This window comes from Nematolebias whitei, chromosome 5 (assembly GCF_014905685.2).
Source record: "Nematolebias whitei isolate Nwh7 chromosome 5, NemWhi1, whole genome shotgun sequence".
NCBI classification, from domain to species: Eukaryota; Metazoa; Chordata; class Actinopteri; order Cyprinodontiformes; family Rivulidae; genus Nematolebias; species Nematolebias whitei.
In genome coordinates this window covers 37,644,185-37,665,270 of record NC_056502.1, presented here as the reverse complement: position 1 = coordinate 37,665,270, position 21,086 = coordinate 37,644,185, and the positions used below count along the sequence as shown (strand labels likewise).

At 40.5% G+C, this 21,086-nt stretch overlaps 1 protein-coding gene across 1 annotated transcript in view; it reads left to right on the top strand.

Annotated features, from left to right (window-relative positions):
- The window catches only part of usp45 (ubiquitin specific peptidase 45), a 56,452-nt gene that overhangs the window by 29,243 nt on the left and 6,123 nt on the right, over positions 1-21,086 (top strand). The window contains exons 9-11 of the mRNA XM_037677153.1: positions 11,327-11,414; positions 18,382-18,463; positions 18,738-18,829. Of these exons, the coding sequence (XP_037533081.1) occupies positions 11,327-11,414; positions 18,382-18,463; positions 18,738-18,829 (262 nt within the window). The remainder of the gene's footprint in view (positions 1-11,326; positions 11,415-18,381; positions 18,464-18,737; positions 18,830-21,086) is intronic.

Below are 21,086 nucleotides of genomic sequence, written 5' to 3'. Positions count from 1 at the left end.
AATATAATTTTAACAAAGAAACGCCCTTCCTGTTCATTGTTTAAAACAGTCAAGTATGGGGAAGGCCTAATTGGTATTGACCACAGTGGCATTTATTTTTCTTTGCAGAGAAGTAAAGATTTCGGACAAACAATGCATTTCATTGAGGACGACAAAGATAATGTTACTAACACTATATATATTTACCTCTATGTTAGATTTATTGTTCTGGCTAAAGTTTTACTAGGCAGTAGCTTATGCTAGGTTATCAAAATGTTAGCTTGCTAACTTGAGAGGCACGTAGCTAATGAAAAGTGAATTGGAGGATTGAAGAGAATTTATTATTAATTGGTTTTACAGATCAGTTAACATAAACTTACCATGATCTGTTCAGTAAAATACGCCACACAGTATTGCTACCTGCTTTGGCTGCCCTGAAAGTGAAACCTAAGTGAACGGCCATGACTTGAAAGTGTCTTCATGCACTCTCTGCTGGATGCATTGTACAGTTATGGCTGTTCCAGGGGTGAAAATTAGAAGTGCTTACATCGGCGTATAATGGAACAATTATCACAGATACTGATAGGTCCCCAAACTCCTATATCGGCCCAAATTATCAAAACCCTACCAATATATTGGTCAGGCTCTGATAATTAGTCCAGGTTTCATTATTGCAGTGGTGAACGTTTTTAACCAACCAGACCCAGACAACTGTTCTAGCACTGTCCATTTCACACACTCCAACCCCAGAGTTCACAAACCGCTCAGTAGCTAATCAATTGTCTGAGGCTAAATCTTTGTTGGGCTTCTGTTAACCCAAAGCTGTTCCATCTGTTTCATATTTTATCCAGATCCAGGTCTAACAGAGTGTTTGACAAGAAAACACTGCTTGGCATTGTGATCTGAACACCGGTGTTCCCTTTTATGAACAGTGTTTATCTGGTTGGCTGACTTTTTGATGGAACATGGTACACTGCTGGTTGAGTCCACGCTCTGTATATGTATGAAGTAGGGGGGTCTTGCACTGTTTAGTAGTGCAGGTGGGTAAACGGGGCATTCAACGTCGGATGACTGCGTATTTCTCTGGTGCAGCTTTGACAGTTATTCTGGTACCTAGCTGACATCAGACAGGCTGCTGTGTGTGCCTTTGTGTTGTGAGTGTGCATATATGAACTGCCACCTCACCTGGCACCATCTTGGTCTGCAGCACACATGCAGGCAATTGTTCATTCAAACATCAAGCATTGCCCACACTTTAATGCACTCATGTCTGATTTCAAGCGGGAGAAATGTGCTCCAACATATATTTGAGTACAGAGATTTGACTCAAACCCCTAATAGCTCGCTCACTCACTCACTGCATCATTGCCACTGTATAGTAGACTAAAAATGAATAGTTTTTTCATATTGGCTACTTGATTGCTGCGATGCGTCATAATTATGCGTATGAGTATTCAGTCAGGTGTCACAGAAATAAATGGCAGCAAGATTCACTGAAATAAACGTCTGAATCCGAGGTGATGGATTGTATAATTCAGCCTGTTTTGGCTGAGGAAAAAAATAAACATTGTGTCTCAATAATACTAACATGACATTTATTGACACTTATCTGTTGGACATTTTTATTGTATTATGTCTGTTTACACAAGTATAGATTTAATCTGTAACCTAACCACAGTGATAAATATGCTAAAATATCTAAATTGTTACCAACACAATATTGCTGTACAGAACAGCAGTTTATTTATTTATTGTTAACCTTTATTATTATCTCTTTTGCAAGAGAGCCCTGGGCCTGAAGGCAGCATAACATGCATGTTTTTGACTGTGGAAGGAACCCAGAATACCCAGAGTAAACTCATCCAAACATGAGAACATGCAAGTATGCTTTTAGTAAATCTTGTACTGGTAGAAAGCCTTTGTAAATGTGCCACATTTGTTAGGAAAATGCTTGTGTGGGTTGAGCAGCTAAGTTGAGTGTGTTGGATGCACCCATGAAAAACTTGCCAAGTCTGTCAAAGAACTTCTTCTGTTATTGACTCTTTTTTATTTATTTATTTATTTAGTTTCTTGTACCCCCGGTGCGGACAGTGACGGTGCCTGATTGTCACCACTTATTAGCCATAAATGTAACGCAGATAAATAACGTTATTAACTTACTTTTTATGTATGTTTCTGTTCAGTGCCCTGAGATGATTTATGTTGTGACTTGGCGCAATATAAATAAATTAAATTGAATTGAATTGAATTGAATTGAATTAACCAGTTGTAATCCCATATTTCCAAATTCTGGAACTGAACTCTACCTTTTAAGCTGATGATGCTTGTCCCTACAAGGCAGGGTTGATCAGAACTTGGGAGTGGAGAGGATAAAATGACCTGCCTGTTGTCCTGACCTCAACCCCAGCAAAGACCTGTAGTATCAGCTGGGGTGTGCTGTTCATTCCAGAGTGTCCACAATGGCTGACTTGAGACAAATGCAAGTTGTAGACTGGGACACCATCCCACAGCAGTGTGTGACCAAGCTGATATGGAATTTAAGGAGGTGTTGGACTGTTGTGGCTGTGTATGGTTCTTCCACATGCTACTGAGACCTCTGTTGGTTAAATGAAACATTTTTTTTATTTACTAATTTGTCTTTTTTTCTTCAGTCTTTAATCATTCAATCCAATAATCAGCACCAAACAGAAGGCAGAAAAACACAGTAAGCAGTTTGGCATTGGCAGAGAAGATTTGGCACGTTTTTCAGGGATGTAACCTACATGCTCAACTCTGCTACTCAATTCAAATCAGTTTACTTATATAGCACCAAGTCACAACAGAAGTCATCTCAGGGCACTGAATAGAAACATTCATATATAAAAATAATAAGTTAACACTACTGATCTAAGCAGACCGCTTTGAATCGTGCTGCTCACCTCTAATTCATTTTTTTAATCAAATGTGTCACAGTTTAAAGGGAAATGAACAGGATTCCCAATGGTATAAGACATATGTGTCAAGCTCGAGGCCCAGGGGCCAAATGTGTCCCTCATTGACATCTGGCCCCCAAGATAAGTGAAATGTAATATACTTCTATCTCTTGAATTTTTTAGTAATCTTTGATTATGTTGAAAGCACAACAGATAACATCAAATGAGACTAATCAAACTCTTGTTGAGGAACCTATGACCAAGAAAAGATGTTGGATATCTGATTTGAGTTAATGTAGATTCTGAAATTGGCCCTTAGTTTGAAAAAGGTTTTAATTTTGGCCCCCTTTTGTAAGTGAGTTTGACACCCCTGGTATTAGCTGTATTGCCAAGAATGATTCTTTTAACAGCAACAAAAAAAGGCAAATGTTCTTACTTTTTGTGATAAGTTTAGTGCCAGTACACATTTTTTTTTAATCATTTTTTCAAGTCCCACAGCTCTGAGGAGGAGACAAACTCCTTTATAATAGAGATGCTCATATTTATGGACATTTTTAAAAACGGTGGAAGTCACAAGATGAGCTGTGCTTGTTAGCATTAGCCTTGACCAGCTTGCTGTGTTGGCTCAGGCAGCAATGCATTATGGTCTCTAACCACATTACCATGTTAGGGAAAAATGATGAATGGATGAAACGTTACAGTCATATTTTTGAATGATACTACAGAATGGCTGACTCGCCACATACTGCACTATGTACTAAACAACCGAACATTTCAATTAGCCATATTCAGAATCAGAATAAACTTTATTGGCATTGCACTGAGATACAACGCGAACATGTACGTACAGTCGTCCGAAGATGGGCGGAGTGCACGAAGCTTCGGCTATAAATAATTAGCGCGGCCCTCTTCTTCTTATTCAGAATAATATTTTGCTTAGATGAGAAAAGGAAAGAAAACATGAGGAGAGACGGTATAAAAAAAAGATCTCTCACACCGTGTCCTAGACAGGGCACGGTTTGAGGCATCAAAAAAATCTACCACAGCAAAGCAACATAAACAGACGTTATACATTTAAATATAGGCGGTGAAAACATTGAATTTTTAAGGGGAAGTCGTAGTCCAGAGCCCCCCCCCCACCCCCCACCTCAGCCATTGTTAAGAAACTGTCCAGATGATTCACACCTGTATATCATAGAATATACACTCACAAGTAAAATAATCTATAATTTACCTCATTGATAAGTCATAAAAAAGTTAAATCAGGTAATCTGAATACATTCTTCTTTGAAGAAATGTTTCGTCTTTCATCTGAAAGACTTGGTCCATCAGAGTCCTGCCACCAAAATCTGTCGTCCAACTAGCACCTTATTGGTGTTTATAAAGCCAGCCTGCTGTGGAGTTCCCAGAAACACGAAACGTTTCTTCCAACATGAATCTATCCAGATGACATGATTTGATTTTTTTTTGTGTGTTTTATTTACCTGGATGACTGAGCTTATAAACCTTTTTTAACCATTTTGGCCAGGTTGTCCTCGGGCTGGGTCAGTGAGTAGTAAGTGGCTTTCATGCCTAAAACATTTGATTGTTATGAACTGATGGCTGATCGTTTTGGACGGATGGTCCCTTTTTGCACGTGTAAAGCCCGTTTCTGGGAATTCCACAGCAGGCTGGCTTGAAACATGTCAATATGACAGGTCCTGTTGGCAGACCTCAGACTGAAGAAGTCTTTTGGATGAAAGATGAAACGTTTCTTCCAAGTTCTTTGCCCGTCGACTCCTCTCAGACTGACACAGCCAAAGTGGTTCAAGACATCAAGGTTCATGCTCAATAATCCAGGTGAACAATCCTGGGTGAAACATCTCAACAAAACAAACAAACAACAAATAAACTGTCCAGATGACCTAACTGAACATTGTTTGATTTTTTTTACCTGGATTATTGAGCATCAACCTTGACACTTTGATAATGATTTAGTTGATTAAGTTTTCAGTCAACGCAACAAGAGAATCAAAGTGTTTGTCGTTTGTACTCAGTAATGCAGGTCTGTGCATCTTCTTTCAAGAAATCAAGAGTGCCAAAATTCTTCTATGATTTTATTTGAATAAAAGGAACTCCTTAATGTCTACTTATAATAGTAATAACTTAATTTAACTGTTTTTTAAGACTTATTTCTGATTTATAGAATGTAAAATCAGAGGTTATTTCCTTTTTCCTTCTTTTTAACGATGCACTTGTTTAGGAGGGTCAAATTAGTGTTAAAGATCTGGGTGTTTGCCACTTCTCTAATATCCACAAACTGCATGGTTCTTAGTGTTTTTAAAAAGTGTAAGCCTCTTTTTGTTGTTTTGGACTCCTTCACCAAGCAGCTCGTCTACATTTTGTCAGGTCTAACACTTTGAAATGAAAAGGCACGTTTAAGAACTGCTCTAGCTGACCGGGATATTTCTTTCAGTATTGTGACTTTTCTGACTGCAGCACGTTGTGAACCTTCTCTGCTGCAAGCTCTTGGGTTTGTTTGCCTTTGACCTGTGAGGACAAACATCTTATTTCTGTTTCTCTTTCACTGTCTTTCCCATGAATATTTCTGATGACAGCAGGTTGGTAAGGCTTGCTGGCTCCAGTGAAGGATTGTTTGAGTGCTTATGTGCAACACTGGGGCTTTAATTCTTGTGTGTTTTGCACATGGGTTCATTTGGATCTGACCCCAACCAGCTGAGGTCCCTAGCGCTTGCCTCTTCATCCTCCTGCCAAAGGAAGAGCTCTGGTCTGTTCCTGGACTAAAACCAAACTGTGTGCCGGGTGGTCAGTACCACACTCTGTACCTGGTGCCAGGAAATTTGCCAGAAAGCTTGTTTTCAATAGACTACAAATCTGGTAAGCAGCTAGCTGGAAGGTGGTGGCAACACAAGGAAAAATAGCATTTAATTAGGGATTTAAGTATGGATCTATGTCCTTTTAGGCATGAAAATTCCTGTTGTCTAAGGACCAATTTTTACAAAGATTAAATCTTAGATTTGGATCTTAATATATGCTCTGCGTCTGAAATACAAGCTGGACAAAAAAGCCACAAACAGTCATTAATTTACACCTGCTTGTTTCAAGGACTGATTCGATTTTCAGCACTGCCTCTGGACACTTTTTGTTTTGCAAAATGGAAAGTACGCTGGCTCCCTTCACTGCAGTAAATGTCCGCACGCTCACCTCTTTCAAATATCGTTGAGAAACAAGCTTTGTGTGAAGCTTTTCATCCCTGATGGAAACAGCCGAGCGCAACAATAAATCCCATCTAGTGTTGGCATTCAAGTCCCACAAACACACGCTGTGACACAGAGTCCACATACTTTTAAAGCAAAAGCAAGTATTTAGATAGTGTAAAATAATAAACATACTGGTTTAGGTATAATCCAAATAATAAAGCTTGGGGTTTAACCATTTCTATACCAATACATTTACATAGTTCAGTGTCTGACGCAAGAAATTCAACAATAGAGATTTTTTTTTCCTAATTATTATACAAAAATTTTTATTTGAAATCCTAAATTAGTCTTGCAGTTTTTTTAATAGGCTAATATGATTCATAATAAGTCTAAAGTGTGATGAATAAAAACAATAGCTTGTTGATTGTGACATCGGTTTTGATCAAATGGTGTTTAGATTCAAGCCACAAACAACTTTTGTTTTGCTTTTGAATTGTGACACAAAATGTTTTAACTGTGGAAGGACACACACACACACACACACACACACACACACACACATATATATATATATATATATATATATATATATATATATAGTCAGACATTAGTTTAAAAAACTTTTAGAAAACCTAGAAAGGCCACGTCTCCGTCACTTTTACACACAGTGCGCCCAAATTTGGTGCTTACAGAAACACAAAACCATTGTTTACAACTTTGACATGTGAAGTGGTGGATAAGTAATATATTTTTATGGCAATATGATAATTAGGGGTGCACCAATTGCAGTTTTCTGGCCGATCACCGATTTCTAAAAAGTCTGACCTGCCGATTCCGATTTTGTTTCATAAGCGACACTGTCAGGTGTTATAATGTCACAATGCACCTTCAATTTTACAATCGTATTGTATTGAAAAACATACTCTTAAACAATATCCTAGAACCAATACAAACTTGTTTTAACTGGCCATGAGGTAGTGCTCTGAAATATAAATGAAGTTTAGACAATTGTTAAAACTACAAAATATCGGTAAAAAGGGTTTCTCGTGTATCGGCTGATCGCCGATCACCCAAAATTAAGGAAATCTGCCAGCCGATAAATCGGTGCACCCCTAATGGTAATACATTATTTTACATGAGAAATATATTTTGCTGAGCTTAAGCTACTGACTTTAATTAATTAATTAATTAATTATTCAATCGTAAACTTATTTTTCATTTTCAAATAAAAATGTATGTGAACCCTTTTTGTTACATATTAGGAATAAAATAAAATCTATAATAAGACATTTTTTTTCTCTAAGATGTTTGATAAAATGTAAATAAATTGGAAACGTCTTTATATTTGGGCGTTGTGTGAGTAAAGGATTAGTGTGAAGTGTGTTGCTCATACATGTGTGTGTTGGAGGGGGAGCTTGTGTCTGGTACTAACTCATCCGGCTATTAATTGTGTTAGCACCGCAGCTGTTTACATCGGCCAGATTGGGAGCAGCGCTACAGGGCCCTTCTGCTTCTCTCCACTGGGATGAGCTTCCAGACCTTCTCATTCCCACTGACTCCTACCGTGTTTTTCATTTTCTCTTTAACTGACCTGCTATTGTCTTTTTTTCTCTACTCGTGGATTCATTCACTCAAGGGTTTTACATTTCTCCTTTTTATATTTTTATTTGGATGGATAGTTGGAACAATGCTCCCCAAACTTTTCAGCTTCTGACCCTGAAATAATGTCAGCAAACACCATCCCACATATCCTCGGCTGGTCTATACTTCTGGAAACTCTGTGAACAAATACGCACACAATAAGTCTCTTAGCTTAAACTTCCCTCTTATTGTTTTTTTTTCCTTTTGCAATGACTATGATAGATAATATGCTGTTAGAAATTATTACAAAAACATTCTTTTAGATCCAACAAAGTTAAGTCAGGTCCTCTGGACGGTTTCTTTTTGTTGAAACGTTTCGTCTTTCATCCAAAAGACTTCATCAGTCCAAGGAGCCACAACAAACTCAGTCGTATAAATTCTTTTAGATCATTTCAAGACTCTCAACTTGGTGTTTTGTGACTCACAGATATTGGAACCACCGCCTCAGGAGATCTGTGCTCTCTTCTTGAGCTGGCAAATGTATAATGTGAGCTCTAATTAACCCTAATTCTCCCCTCACACCCCCCACACCCCCACCCATGTATGCACAAAAAAAAAGCGCAGGCGTTTGAGATTATGTCAGATTGTTTGTTATGTAGAGATAAGACACTTTAGGCTTCTCCATATTTTATGGTTATAATTTTTGTTTCTACCATTTAATTTTTCCTTTTCCCCTCGAAGCAATATAAATTTAATTTTGGCATTTTGTCCTAGTCTCCTAAAAAGTAGCTTACTTCTATGTAAGTTGTTCCTATTGAGAATAATTTAATAAAGTAGGAACTGTATTAATGAGCAAGAAAATGCTGCAACAAGTTATGCAAACTATTTATTTATTATCATTGTGAGCCGTGTCAAATTAGAAGCAATAGACCAGCTACCAAAGAAACAATTTTGGTATCTTTATTGCATTTGTACTACAAGAGCATGAAGTTTCAGTGAAGATCATCCACAGTAGTGCCGCAGAGGTTAACGCACCACAGTCCCCACCCTCCAAATACCCTCGGAGTCTGTTCGATGCTTCTCCAACCAGAAACGTGGCCTCTGTTCAGTGAGTGTCATGCCCGTCTGACCAACCTGTCCTTTGGTTATGTGGCTGACTCGGCCCAACAGGTTGCCATGACTCCAGCCTCAGCTGCCCATCTGCCTCTGGCATCTGTCCACACATCTGCTTCACGTGGACAGCCAGGAGAAGGACCCAAGGAGAGCCTCCCCTCTAACTGCTCTTGTTTTAAAGGTGGAGGTTCATCTTGCTTTGATACCAGGAGGTTCAGCAAAGAGTCTAGGAAGTAAATCTCACCGCGTCTTCGGTGTAATTATGACTCAATGATGCATCACCCTTGGCGTTATTCATTTATAAAAGGAAAACATTTACTGTATAAGACAAAATAATGTTTTATAGAACATGCGTCAGTTTCACCGAAATGGGGTAATTGTTGCAAATATGTGCAACCCTTTAAAAATAATAATTTGTATGCAGTTAAATAATTTTTTTTTTTATTATTTTGGACACAGTTTGATATATTTGTGCACATTGTCTCAATGTGCACGTGATCAGAAATGAGACATTTTCTAGCAAACTTATTTAACTAATGATTTCCCCTTTTTTTGTGCTTTGCAAAGACACAAACTCCGGCTTTCTTGGGACAATATTGCGTTGTTGTTTTTCATTTTCCACCAGTTTTTTTTTCTCACTCGCTCTCAGCAAGACGGATGCTTTTATTCCCTCTTCTGCCTTCCACCTGCTTTTTTGCTCTCTGTTTTGTGGATGAGTTTCTATTTTCACATCTTCCAAATTGTAAATTACTGTCATGGATTTGGTCAGCTGGTCTTTCAACACAATTGAAAAAAAAATGTTTTAATCAAGCGACAGGGTCCTGGAGAACTCTCATGCCCCGCTGAGCAGGGCACGTCATGGATATGTTGCACCTTTCTGTGTTGTCTCAGGAGGACGCCAAAGATCATTGGATTTATGATAGCAGGGTTTCAGCTTTTTGGCACCGTCAGATATCTATGTTATCGGCTATGAAGGAAGACGGCGGCAGCAGCTTCGGCCATGGCAAAGCTTCTGACCTTATGTGAAGGATCAGTTCGTACTTCGAGCTCTCACACTCAGCTGATTTACAAGCTCAATCGTAAGATGGAAGTGATTTGTGGGAATCGTAGGCCACTTGCGGCTTTCGAACTCACCAGCATGTTGGGATCAACTTTGGAGGCAGCTAATAAGTACGGACCAGCAGAAAGCCCACAAATCTGGCCATTTTGGATCATCGAGAGTACCAGCAGAACTCCAGGCTGACGAGAAATAACAGTCTGCCTGCACAAAAAACAACTGTGGCTCATCTGAATCTGACTTCCCCGTTCAGCCTTGAAGCAGGCCAACGTATCAAATTTCTCCTTGGATGTGTGTAAACTAAGAAGGCTCTGCTCTATCAATCCCCCTCCACCACCCCTGAGAACTTTTGTGAACGCGCTTATCAGAAATGTACCGGCTGACACCAACATCTTATCAGGACTATGGTGCTATCTGGAAGAGCTTCATTGACAAAACTCACCGTCTTGTCATCAAATGCATATGTAATGTGTTATAAATGTATTCATTCATTCATTCATTCATTCATTCATTCATTCATTCATTTAAAAGAAACAAAGCAAATTCATCAAAACGAAAAAAAAACATTGAATGAAAAGGGTGAAGAAAGAAGATGAAAATTCTCAATGTGCTTGCTGGTAAAGTTTTTTGACATCTTAAATTGTGTCCTGACAAGGACAGGGTGTGAAGAGATCTTTTTTGTAATACCACTATCCTCTCCTCATGGTCGTTCCTCTTTTCTATCTAAAGAATAATGGGGTGTGCTCCTAGGAGCTGCAGCCACGTGCACTCCACCCATCTTTCGGACGACTGTATGGAATATAATCTCGCTGTACTTCGGTGCAATGATAATAAAGTTTATTCTGATTCTGATTGAGCTGTGTGAATTCTGTCTGCACACAACGATCCACTTCGATAAGAAAATGTTTGGCTTTAAGTTCAGAGCCTGTTTTTGTTTATTCCACTGATTCACCTGTGAGATGAATATGAAAAGGTCATTTTGTACCTCAGATACGAGTATCTGTCTTCTGCAGCAGTGCATGATTATAAAAAGGCATTCACGAGGGACATGTATTGATTTATTTTTTGTTCACATTATTTTTGAGCTTGCAGCTTCATTATGTCTTTTTGTTCATTTATCCTTTATTCGTACAGGTAGTTTCATTGAGTCACGAGAACTCATTTTCAAGAGAGACCTGTTTTTGGGAGCAGATCGTGGGGGTTGAGGGCCTTGCTCAGGGGCCCAGAGTGGGGCCAATGAGGGTGGGGGCAGGTGTGGATGTTTCACCTTTTCCACCCACATTTTGATGTTGACGGTACCGGGAGTTGAACCTGAACCTTATCCAGCTGGACCTGTTTTCAGTATTTTGTGCCAACTGAATCTTTTGAAAATGCTTAAGATTCCCTCCCACCTAAATGCAGTTTGACTGTTTTCTTATTCTACCTTCTAACTTTTCGTCTTTCTGTTCTTTTTTTTTTTTTTTGTCTTCTGTTTTTTGTTGCAGAGCTCCACGCTTTAAGGGCTACCAACAACAAGACAGTCAGGAGCTTCTGCACTACTTGCTGGACTCCATACGAGTAGAAGAAACCAAAGTAAGTACATAAATATAAAGTAATTGATGATTGGCTCTTCTTTTAATGTTTGTAAAACTGTTTTACATTCAGTTCAGTTTCTATTCCTGCCAAGTTACAACAGATGTCTTATCAGGGCACTGAACAGAAACATTAATATATGCAAATAATAAGTGCATCATCGGGACATTGTTGGCTATATTTTTACAAGGTTTGCAAAAATCTCACTTTTTTAAAAGGGGAAAGATTCGTCAGATACTTGTGTGCAGTCTGCATTTGAACATTTAGTTGAACTGAATCAGATGCAAATCTAGACGCTGTGTGTACATTTGTTTTCAGATTACAGCTAAATTACACATTTATACTTTAAGTTTTAGGTCTTGCCTGTCCAGTTTTACCTTGCTTAGGAAATAAATGCCAGCATACACATTTTTTATAAACATCTGTATGCCATGTCATTGATAAATAGATTTTATGCTCAGAACAACAAGTGTCTTAAAAACCAGCCTCATGACCAATGTTTGATTTAGTTATTAGTTCTTTGTTTTTTAAAATCTACTGTGAAAGACTGTCTTATTTTACTCTTGGCAATGAAAGCAGTTCACTCACTGAAGTAAATATTGTCATTGCTGTTAAAATATGAAATGCATTACAGTTTTACAGTATTTCATGTAATGGGATGTAGTTCAGTGTAAATCATCAAGTAGCTCATTAAGCAGCAAAGGCAGAATAATCCACCACGTAAATGTACAATGCAGGATTTTGAAAACCTCAGTACAGTACTAAATAATTTTACTGTCAAAGACGTACTTGCTGTTAGATAATTTAATTATCCTATCATCATCTCATTACTCTAATAAGCCATTCTGAGGATACGAGATTTTTCAACCCAGTTTTACTCCTTGCAAGTGGGGGGAGCAGAGTTAACACACAGGCTTACACAGATGAGATGTTACATGAAGCTCCAGTTGTAAGGTCTGCTCCACAGACAGTAGAAAGAAGAGTCTTTTTAAAATGCTCATCAGGCAGAGACGAGGTCCAAACATCTGCTTTCCAGCTGTGAGGCCTTGGAGTTCATCAGGTGTGCAGGCTCCTCTCTGTTCAGACAAAACAACTCTTACTCACACATCTAAAAAAGTTCAATCTGGTCCTCTGGACATTCAAAAAAATAAAAAATAAACAAATCAAAACAACAAAAAAGTGTAGAAAGACTAAAGGGATGAGGCCACACCTAGTCTGTATGGTTTACCTAAAATCCACAAACAAGGTGTACCTTTAAGACCTATTGTTAGTATGATTAACTCTGTCACTTACAATGTTTCCAAATATCTGGCGTCTGTACTCATCCCTTTAGTTGGCAGCTCAGAACACCACATACAGAACACCATGGACTTTGTGGATAAGGTGAGGGATGTCATCATGGAGACTGATGAAACAATGGTCTCTTTTGATGTCACATCACTCTTTACGTGCATTCCTGTTGATGATGCAGTAGAGGTGGTCAGTTTAAGATTAAAATCAGACACCACTCTGAGCAGCAGGACCACGCTTTCCACAGAACAACTGTGTCAACTCTTGAAACTGTGCCTGCAGTCAACCTACTTCACATATGGGGAGCAATATTATAGGCAGAAACATGGGTGTGCTATGGGGTCCCCAGTTTCTCCTATTGTTGCCAACCTGTACATGGAGGAGGTAGAAAAGAGAGCCTTGACGTCCTTTTCAGGGACACCACCAAGTCATTGGTTCAGGTATGTTGATGACACCTGGGTTAAAATCAAATCTCAGGAAGTCCAACATTTTACTGACCACATCAACTCTGTGGATAAATACATCAAGTTCACATGAGAAGATGAAAAAAATGGCAAGTTGGCTTTCTTGGACTGTGAGGTCTCAGTCTCTGATAGAGGACATTTGCAAACTGAGGTGTACCGCAAACCCACCCACACAGACCAGTATTTGCAGTTTGACTCCCATCACCCTTTGGAGCACAAGTTAGGAGTCATCAGGACTCTGTATCACAGAGCAGACAGCATCCCCACTAACTCAGGAGCCAGGCAGAAGGAGAAATCCCACACAAGACAGGCTCTAGAGCAATGTGGATATCCTAACTGGGCCTTCCTGAAAGCAGAGAAGAAACCCAAACAGGACTCCAGTCAGCCATCAGGTAAAAAGGAGGAACCCAGACCCAGACCAGTGGTCATTCCATATGTTGAGGGAGTATCAGAGAAACTGAGACGTTTATTTTCTAAACATAATGTCCCAGTGGCTTTTAAACCCCAAAATACATTACGGCAAAGACTGGTTCATCCCAAAGATCCAGTCCCCCGGCACAAACAGAGTAATGCTGTGTATGTTGTTCAGTGTCAGGAGGGTGATCAGTCTTACATCGGGGAAACTAAACAGCCACTGGCCAAAAGGACGGCCCAGCACAGAAGATCAACATCATCAGGCCAGGACTCTGCGGTCTACACTCATCTCCAGGCCAGCGGTCTCTCTTTCAGGGATGAAGATGTTCACATCCTTGATAGAGAGGAACGATGGTTTGAGAGAGGAGTAAAGGAGGCCATCTTTGTGAAAAGAAATCGTCCATCATTAAACAGGGGTGGAGGCCTCCGGGTTCAACTGTCCCCCTCTTACAATGCTGTGATTGCTAATATCACTCAGCCCTCTGTGAATAGTAAACAGCCATCAGTGTGGTCTGTGGGAGGAAACCGGAGCACCCGGAGAAAACCCACGCATGCACGGAGAGAACATGCAAACTCCACCCAGACAGGCCCCTGGACCGGGGTTTGAACCAAGGACCTGCTCGCTGAGATGCAGCAGCTCTACCAGTTGCGCCACCGTGCTGCCCTAATATTTATATATATTTATTTATTATATAAAGCATTTTAAACCCTTCCCACGCTCTTGCAATATTCTGAACAATGTTTCTAAACTCTTAAACGCTCTAAAAGAGCACAGAATGTCATGATTTCAGCTCCCTGCCTCCGCTGCTCTTTGCCACCAGCAAGCGTTCTTGGCCACGCCCACTTCGCCGCTCTGCACGGAGAACAGCTGATCAACTACAGCAGGAAGTTTATCCTGTAGTGTGGGCTGCACAAAGGTGCAGCAGGTGCTAAATAGTTTAAAATAATTTATTTTAAAAAATAATACATCCGTGCCGATCATGTGGCTCAACCATCAATCAGCCAGTTGTGTGTCATGTCCAATGTTGTTTTGAAAAATCGCGACAGAGCGAGTCCGCGATAAACGATCTGCGAAGTAGCGAGGGACAGTTTTATTCCAAAGTTACTTTTTTTTCCAAACTAAATATGGATTTCAAAATAAACACCAAATTCTCATTCGGTTTAGTTCAGTGCAGCCTGTCTGCTACCAGCTACAGTTGTGAGTTAAACATCAGCTATAGATATAAGACTTAAAGAAAGCAAAGTTTAGTTCCTTAAAACTGTCCTAGTAGAGCTGCGTCTTTTTCTGACTGAAGTGTTGATGATGTGAAGCTATTCAGTGACATGACATGGTTGTTAAGATGTTGAACCCATGTGCAGGCAGAGAGCAGGAGACTCGGGAGTAAAATAATGATTTATTTTTTCAAAAAACAAAACAGAAGTGCTGACAGGACAGGAAGGACTTACGCTTGATTTCCATGAAGAGGAAGACCAGACCATGATCACTGTGGAAAGGTTGGAGTGATACTGTAGTTAATTAATGCCCCCATACCAGGGGAGTGAAAACACACAGACTAAATACAGACGCTAAGACATAGTGGGAAACAGCTGGAATGATTAGAACTCAGGACAGGTGTGCGCAGGAGCAGAAACACGAGGATGAGGAAAACACAGGGAGGTGCAGAAAACACAGGACAGACAGATTCGTCTCTTAGGAGCACAAAATATTGAGTTTATAAAAGTTTGAGCTGCTCGTATGTAGACGCCGGCTCATACTAACTCCCATTTGAGCATCTTTGAGTTGAGGCTAAATTTGTCTTAAAAATCAAAGTTTTCTAGTTGTCTAAACCCAGTTTTAGATTGTCAAATATATGTCTGGGTTTAACCAAGATCGGTTACAAAACAAACTTTGTTCCAGTGTTGACATCTAGTTCATGTAGGTCAAAACATCACTGATGCATCCTTACATTTCTATGCTGATGACACAGTTGTTTATTGTCGAGCTAAAACTGTTGCTAAGGCTTTCCAGCTTTTGAAATCTGCATTCAACAACATCCAGTCTGATTTGTTTCGCCTCAAACTTGTCCTAAATGCCGACAAAACCAAAGGGATGCTTTTTTCAAACAGGAAGTCGGTCCCAGCAGTTCTTCCTCCAATTTTATCCTCAAATGGTGTCCCCATTGAGTTTGTTGATTCCTATAAATATTTGGGTATCTTGGTCGACTCACATCTCTCTTTTAAGCTCCATGTGAAAAACTTGATAAAGAAACTGAAAGTTAAACTGGGTTTCTTTTTCAGAAACAGATCCTGTCTAAATCTGAATGCTAGAAAACGCCTTGTTTCTGTGACTTTCCTTCCCTCAATTGATTTTGGTGATATTATTTACATGAACGCTCCTATAAGAACCCTGCAGATGTTGGATGCTGTCTATTATGGTGCACTAAGATTCATAACTGGCTGTGATTATCGTACCCACCACTGCACCCTGTATTCACTGGTTAACTGGACATCATTAACTTCACGCAGACTCTCTCACTGGTACATTTTCATCTTTAAATCACTTCTTGGTCTGTTGCCTTCATACATCTCCTCCTACATGTCTCTGCGTGAGTACAGCTACAGCGTGCGCTCTCAGGACATTATTACCTGCAGTGTTCCCTCAATGAGGACTGAACTAGGCAAAAGGGCCTTCTCCTACTCCGCTCCTGTTTCCTGGAATATCTTACAAAAAGATTTGAAGCTCTCGACCTTGACCTCTCTAAGTGTCTTTAAGAATCTGTTGGACACCTGGCAGGGACCAGTGCTGACATGTTCCTGTTTAGTTTTCTACATTCGCCTTAGAATCTAGCTGTTTTTGTTGCTTTTTTTGCCATCTTATTTGTAAAAAAAAAAAAATCTGTATGCCTTTTTATAACTATTTATTGTTGTCGCTGTTGTCCATTGTTGTCATCTTTCTTTGTTAAAATCAGGTCTCTCTTGTAAATGAGTCCTCGAGGCTCAATGGGATTGACCTGTCTAAATAAAGGTTGAATGAATGAATGAATGTGCTCTGAGTCCAATCCCGCCACAGAGTCATATTCACTCTTACAATAAAAAAGGCTAAAAATAAAAAAGTATTTGTCAGCCCAATCAGTCTTATTGTATATTTTTCCTATAGTCTTTATCGTTTTTTTTTTTTACTCATCACATTTCCTGTTATACATAAAAGAAAGTCCACCTTCTTTCTAGGGTTTCCCTCTTCCACGTGCCATGTGTAAACCTTATGGTGCCATGTTTTTGGCACAGAGCCTCCCCCCACCTTTCACAGAGCAATTAGGAGACCCCACAGCAGCTCTTTGGAGTGCCCACCAGTGACTGCATGAACCAAGGAGGAGAAGTTAGCGGGTGTGTTTAGTGGTCAGCCTCAGGCCTAGAGGGGCCACAGGATGGGCGCCCCTGCTTCCATTCAAACTTGTGAACACTAACAGTTGTGCCACTTAGGGGACTTGCAAGTGGCACTACCGGCATCATTGTGTGATCTTGGGAAACCCACAGCTGCTGAATGAGCTCCAGGGCCGCTCCATTGTGCTTGAGGGTCGCCCACAGTACCCCCCCCCCCCCACACACACACACACACACACACACACACGAACACATGAACACAATCATCACCCAGTCTCTCAATCAAATCATAGAGGTAAAGAGGGAGGGTGTATGGACTCCTCTATTCATTCACTCAGAAACTCATTTATGCTGCAAAAACACATTTCACACTAGACAGCTGAATATTTTTTTCAAATGAGCGCGTTATCCCAGTTACTCTTCTGAGGACTAAATATAGCAGCTAAATGTACAATATGTGATAATTAGAGCTTGTTTTAACCATGAAATAAACATTTCCTTTTAAACGGGTATAAATTCACACCTGAAGAGAAATGAATTTCTCTCAAAGGTGTTTGTGAAGTAAACCCATAACAGTGATAATCACTCTTTTTGTGTTTGTGTCAGTAACCTGTAAGTACCCCTAAGTGTCTGTGTTGATTGGACATTAGTATCTGAGATCTGAATATGCAAATCTAAGCTCGGTCAATTATCGCCAATTAGTTGAGATTGTGGGTATTTCTCTCTCAAGGCATCATCCGGCCTTCTTTGCCGTGTCTTCGTTTTACTATCGGCCGCTGCACTCTTGTACCAGCCACCCTCTGCATTCACCCGACACCCCCCTCCCTGTGCCCCATCGTCTCTGGGACAGTGCATCCTTTTATTTTGGGGGGTTACTGGTAATTAATTAGTCGGTGACCCACAGCCTGGTTTGACTTTGCAGACTGAGTGGGTTGCAGACTGGCCAGACTAGGATTAACGGGGCTTTTTGACCTAAATAGCCAGTTCGGTGCGTGGGTCCCGGGACAATGGGGGTTGATTGGTCTTGACTCAGTCAGAGGCCCCGGCCAATTATCTATTGATTGGTGCTTTACAGAGGCTGTGTCTCTTCACAGCTCTCACACCAACACACTCACTGACCACGTCACCTTCAATGAGGAGGCCTTGTGGAAAACTTATACACACAAACATACACAGTTAATTAAGAGCTTTACATGGTAACGCTTTTAGACAAGCACAATAATTATTTTACACTAATGATGCTTATAATAGGTATACCTGTCAAACTCAGCTGCAGGCTAGATTGTGATATCCCACTAATGGCTGTATTAAAGAGAGCTGAAGAACCTCTCCCATCCCCAAAAGACCCACGCAGTTTTAGTTATATAATTGATATAATTAGCGTGCATCTATGAAAACCACTTATAATTTTTGCCTTTGCATTTTTTTTTGGTCTGCAGAGGGTGAAAGCTGCCATTTTGAAAGCTTTTAACAATCCCACGGAGAAGACTGCAAATGAGGAGACTAAACGCCAAGTGAAAGGTTGCTGCAAGCGCCGCACCACACACACATCAAAGATCTGTAGTCCCACCTTGTGTTGGTTAGTGGAAACACAGACACCAATAATCCAGGGGACAATTAAAGTGGAGAAAATGTATGCACTTGATGAACTGTTCTTTATAAATAAAAGTGTTGAATATATAGAGAACATATTAATTAACGTGCTTTGTTTTAATTCTTTATGGTCTTGACCCACATTTAATTCACACGTACCATATAATTCCCTGAGAATTGTCTTGTTTGTTCTTCCTCACAGCGTACGGAAAAGAAGGTGTGAAGATGAACTTTGTGGACCGCATCTTTGTCGGCGAGCTTACCAACACAATTATGTGTGAGGAGTGTGAGCATGTAAGTGTATGCTGAAGAATTAAAGGAAGTGAAACAAACATGGGTGAACGTGTTAATGTTCACTAGAGCAACGCTCGATTCATCTGACTAATGAAGAGAAGCAGTTATTTATAATGCGCGACCCCATCGAGATTGGTTGTGGTTTCCTTTATATCTTTATTTTTTGTCCTTTTGCTTCAGATGACTTTTGAATTGGGTTTATTAAAATACCATTCGATTTCAGCAGTGCAAGTATTTCTCATTACCCTCATAAATGGGCAGATACTTTTCATTGAGCTAAAATCAGGACAAATAAAAAGTAAGTCATCAATTTCTTTCACCAGCTGTGACACCCGGGTAACCTTTCTAACTTTTACTTCTTCAACAAAATGATAATCATGTAATAAGCTAACAAAAAGCTAGTGCAAATACAAGCAATGTCATTAGAAAAGCAAACAGAAAGCGCTTCAAGGACCAGCTCAAACACCAACTGTTGGCAGCAGGCACTTCCAGTGAGAGCCCTGCGTGGTGAAGAAAGCAAATGCCGCGGTGCGAGCTGAAGGACATGACTGCAGGAAGAGAGCGCCAGGTGTGGAGAACCAGCCGCTTCTCTTTTAGACGTGTTAAATGTCTGCTGCGGATTTTGTTATAGTCTCAGCTGAAAAGTAAAATTATACTTTTTTTTTATTTTTTATTTAACCTTTATTTATACAGGTAGTCTCACTGAGTCGCGAGGACTCATTGTCAACAGACACGTTCCACATAGACAACACATAGAACACAGACAATATAAAACAACTAAGATAAAATAGTGTTATAAAAACACTGTTACTGTCAGCAGCGTGGTCCCATTACCAAAGTGGCTCTGTTAGCAGTGAGGTCCTGCTAGCAGCATGGTCCGGTTAGCATTGTGGACCTGTTAGCAGCATGGTACTGCTAGCAGTGTGGTTCTGTTAGCAGTGTGGTTCTGCTAGCAGTGTGGTTCTGTTAGCAGTGTGGTTCTGCTAGCAGTGTGGTTCTGTTAGCAGTGTGGTTCTGCTACCAGTGTGGTTCTGCTACCAGTGTGGTTCTGTTAGCAGTGTGGTTCTGCTACCAGTGTGGTTCTGTTAGCAGTGTGGTTCTGCTACCAGTGTGGTTCTGTTAGCAGTGTGGTTCTCCTAGCAGTGTGGTTCTGCTACCAGTGTGGTTCTGTTAGCAGTGTGGTTCTGTTAGCAGTGAGGTTCTGCTACCAGTGTTGTTCTGTTAGCAGTGTGGTTCTGTTAGCAGTGTGGTTCTGCTACCAGTGTTGTTCTGTTAGCAGTGTGGTTCTGTTAGAAGTGTGGTTCTGCTAGCAGTGTGGTTCTGTTAGCAGTGTGGTTCTGCTAGCAGTGCGGTTCTGCTACCAGTGTGGTTCTGTTAGCAGTATGGTTCTGCTACCAGTGTGGTTCTGTTAGCAGTGTGGTTCTCCTAGCAGTGTGGCTCTGCTACCAGTGTGGTTCTGTTAGCAGTGTGGTTCTGTTAGCAGTGTGGTTCTGTTAGCAGTGTGGTTCTGTTAGCAGTGAGGTTCTGTTAGCAGTGAGGTCCTGCTAGCAGCATGGTCCGGTTAGCATTGTGGTCCTGTTAGCAGCATGGTACTGCTAGCAGTGTGGTTCTGTTAGCAGTGTGGTTCTGCTAGCAGTGTGGTTCTGTTAGTAGTGTGGTTCTGCTACCAGTGTCGTTCTGCTACCAGTGTGGTTCTGTTAGCAGTGTGGTTCTGCTACCAGTGTGGTTCTGTTAGCAGTGTGGTTCTCCTAGCAGTGTGGTTCTGCTACCAGTGTGGTTCTGTTAGCAGTATGGTTCTGCTACCAGTGTGGTTCTGTTAGCAGTGTGGTTCTGTTAGCAGTGAGGTTCTGTTAGCAGTGTGGTTTTATTAGCAGTGTGGTTCTGTTAGCAGTGTGGTTCTTGAGGTTCTGTTAGCAGTGTGGTTCTGTTAGCAGTGTGGTTCTGTTAGCAATGTGATTCTGTTAGCAGTGTGGTTCTGTTAGCTGTGTGGTTCTCCTAGCAGTGTGGTGCTGCTACCAGTGTGGTTCTGTTAGTAGTGTGGTTCTGTTAGCAGTGAGGTTCTATTAGCAATGTGGTTCTGCTACCAGTTTTGTTCTGTTAGCAATGTGGTTCTGTTAGCAGTGTGGTTCTGCTAGCAGTGTGGTTCTGTTAGCAGTGTGGTTCTGTTAGCAGTGTGGTTCTGCTACCAATGTGGTTCTGTTAGCAGTGTAGTTCTGTTAGCAGTGTGGTTCTGTTAGCAGTGTGGTTCTGTTAGCAG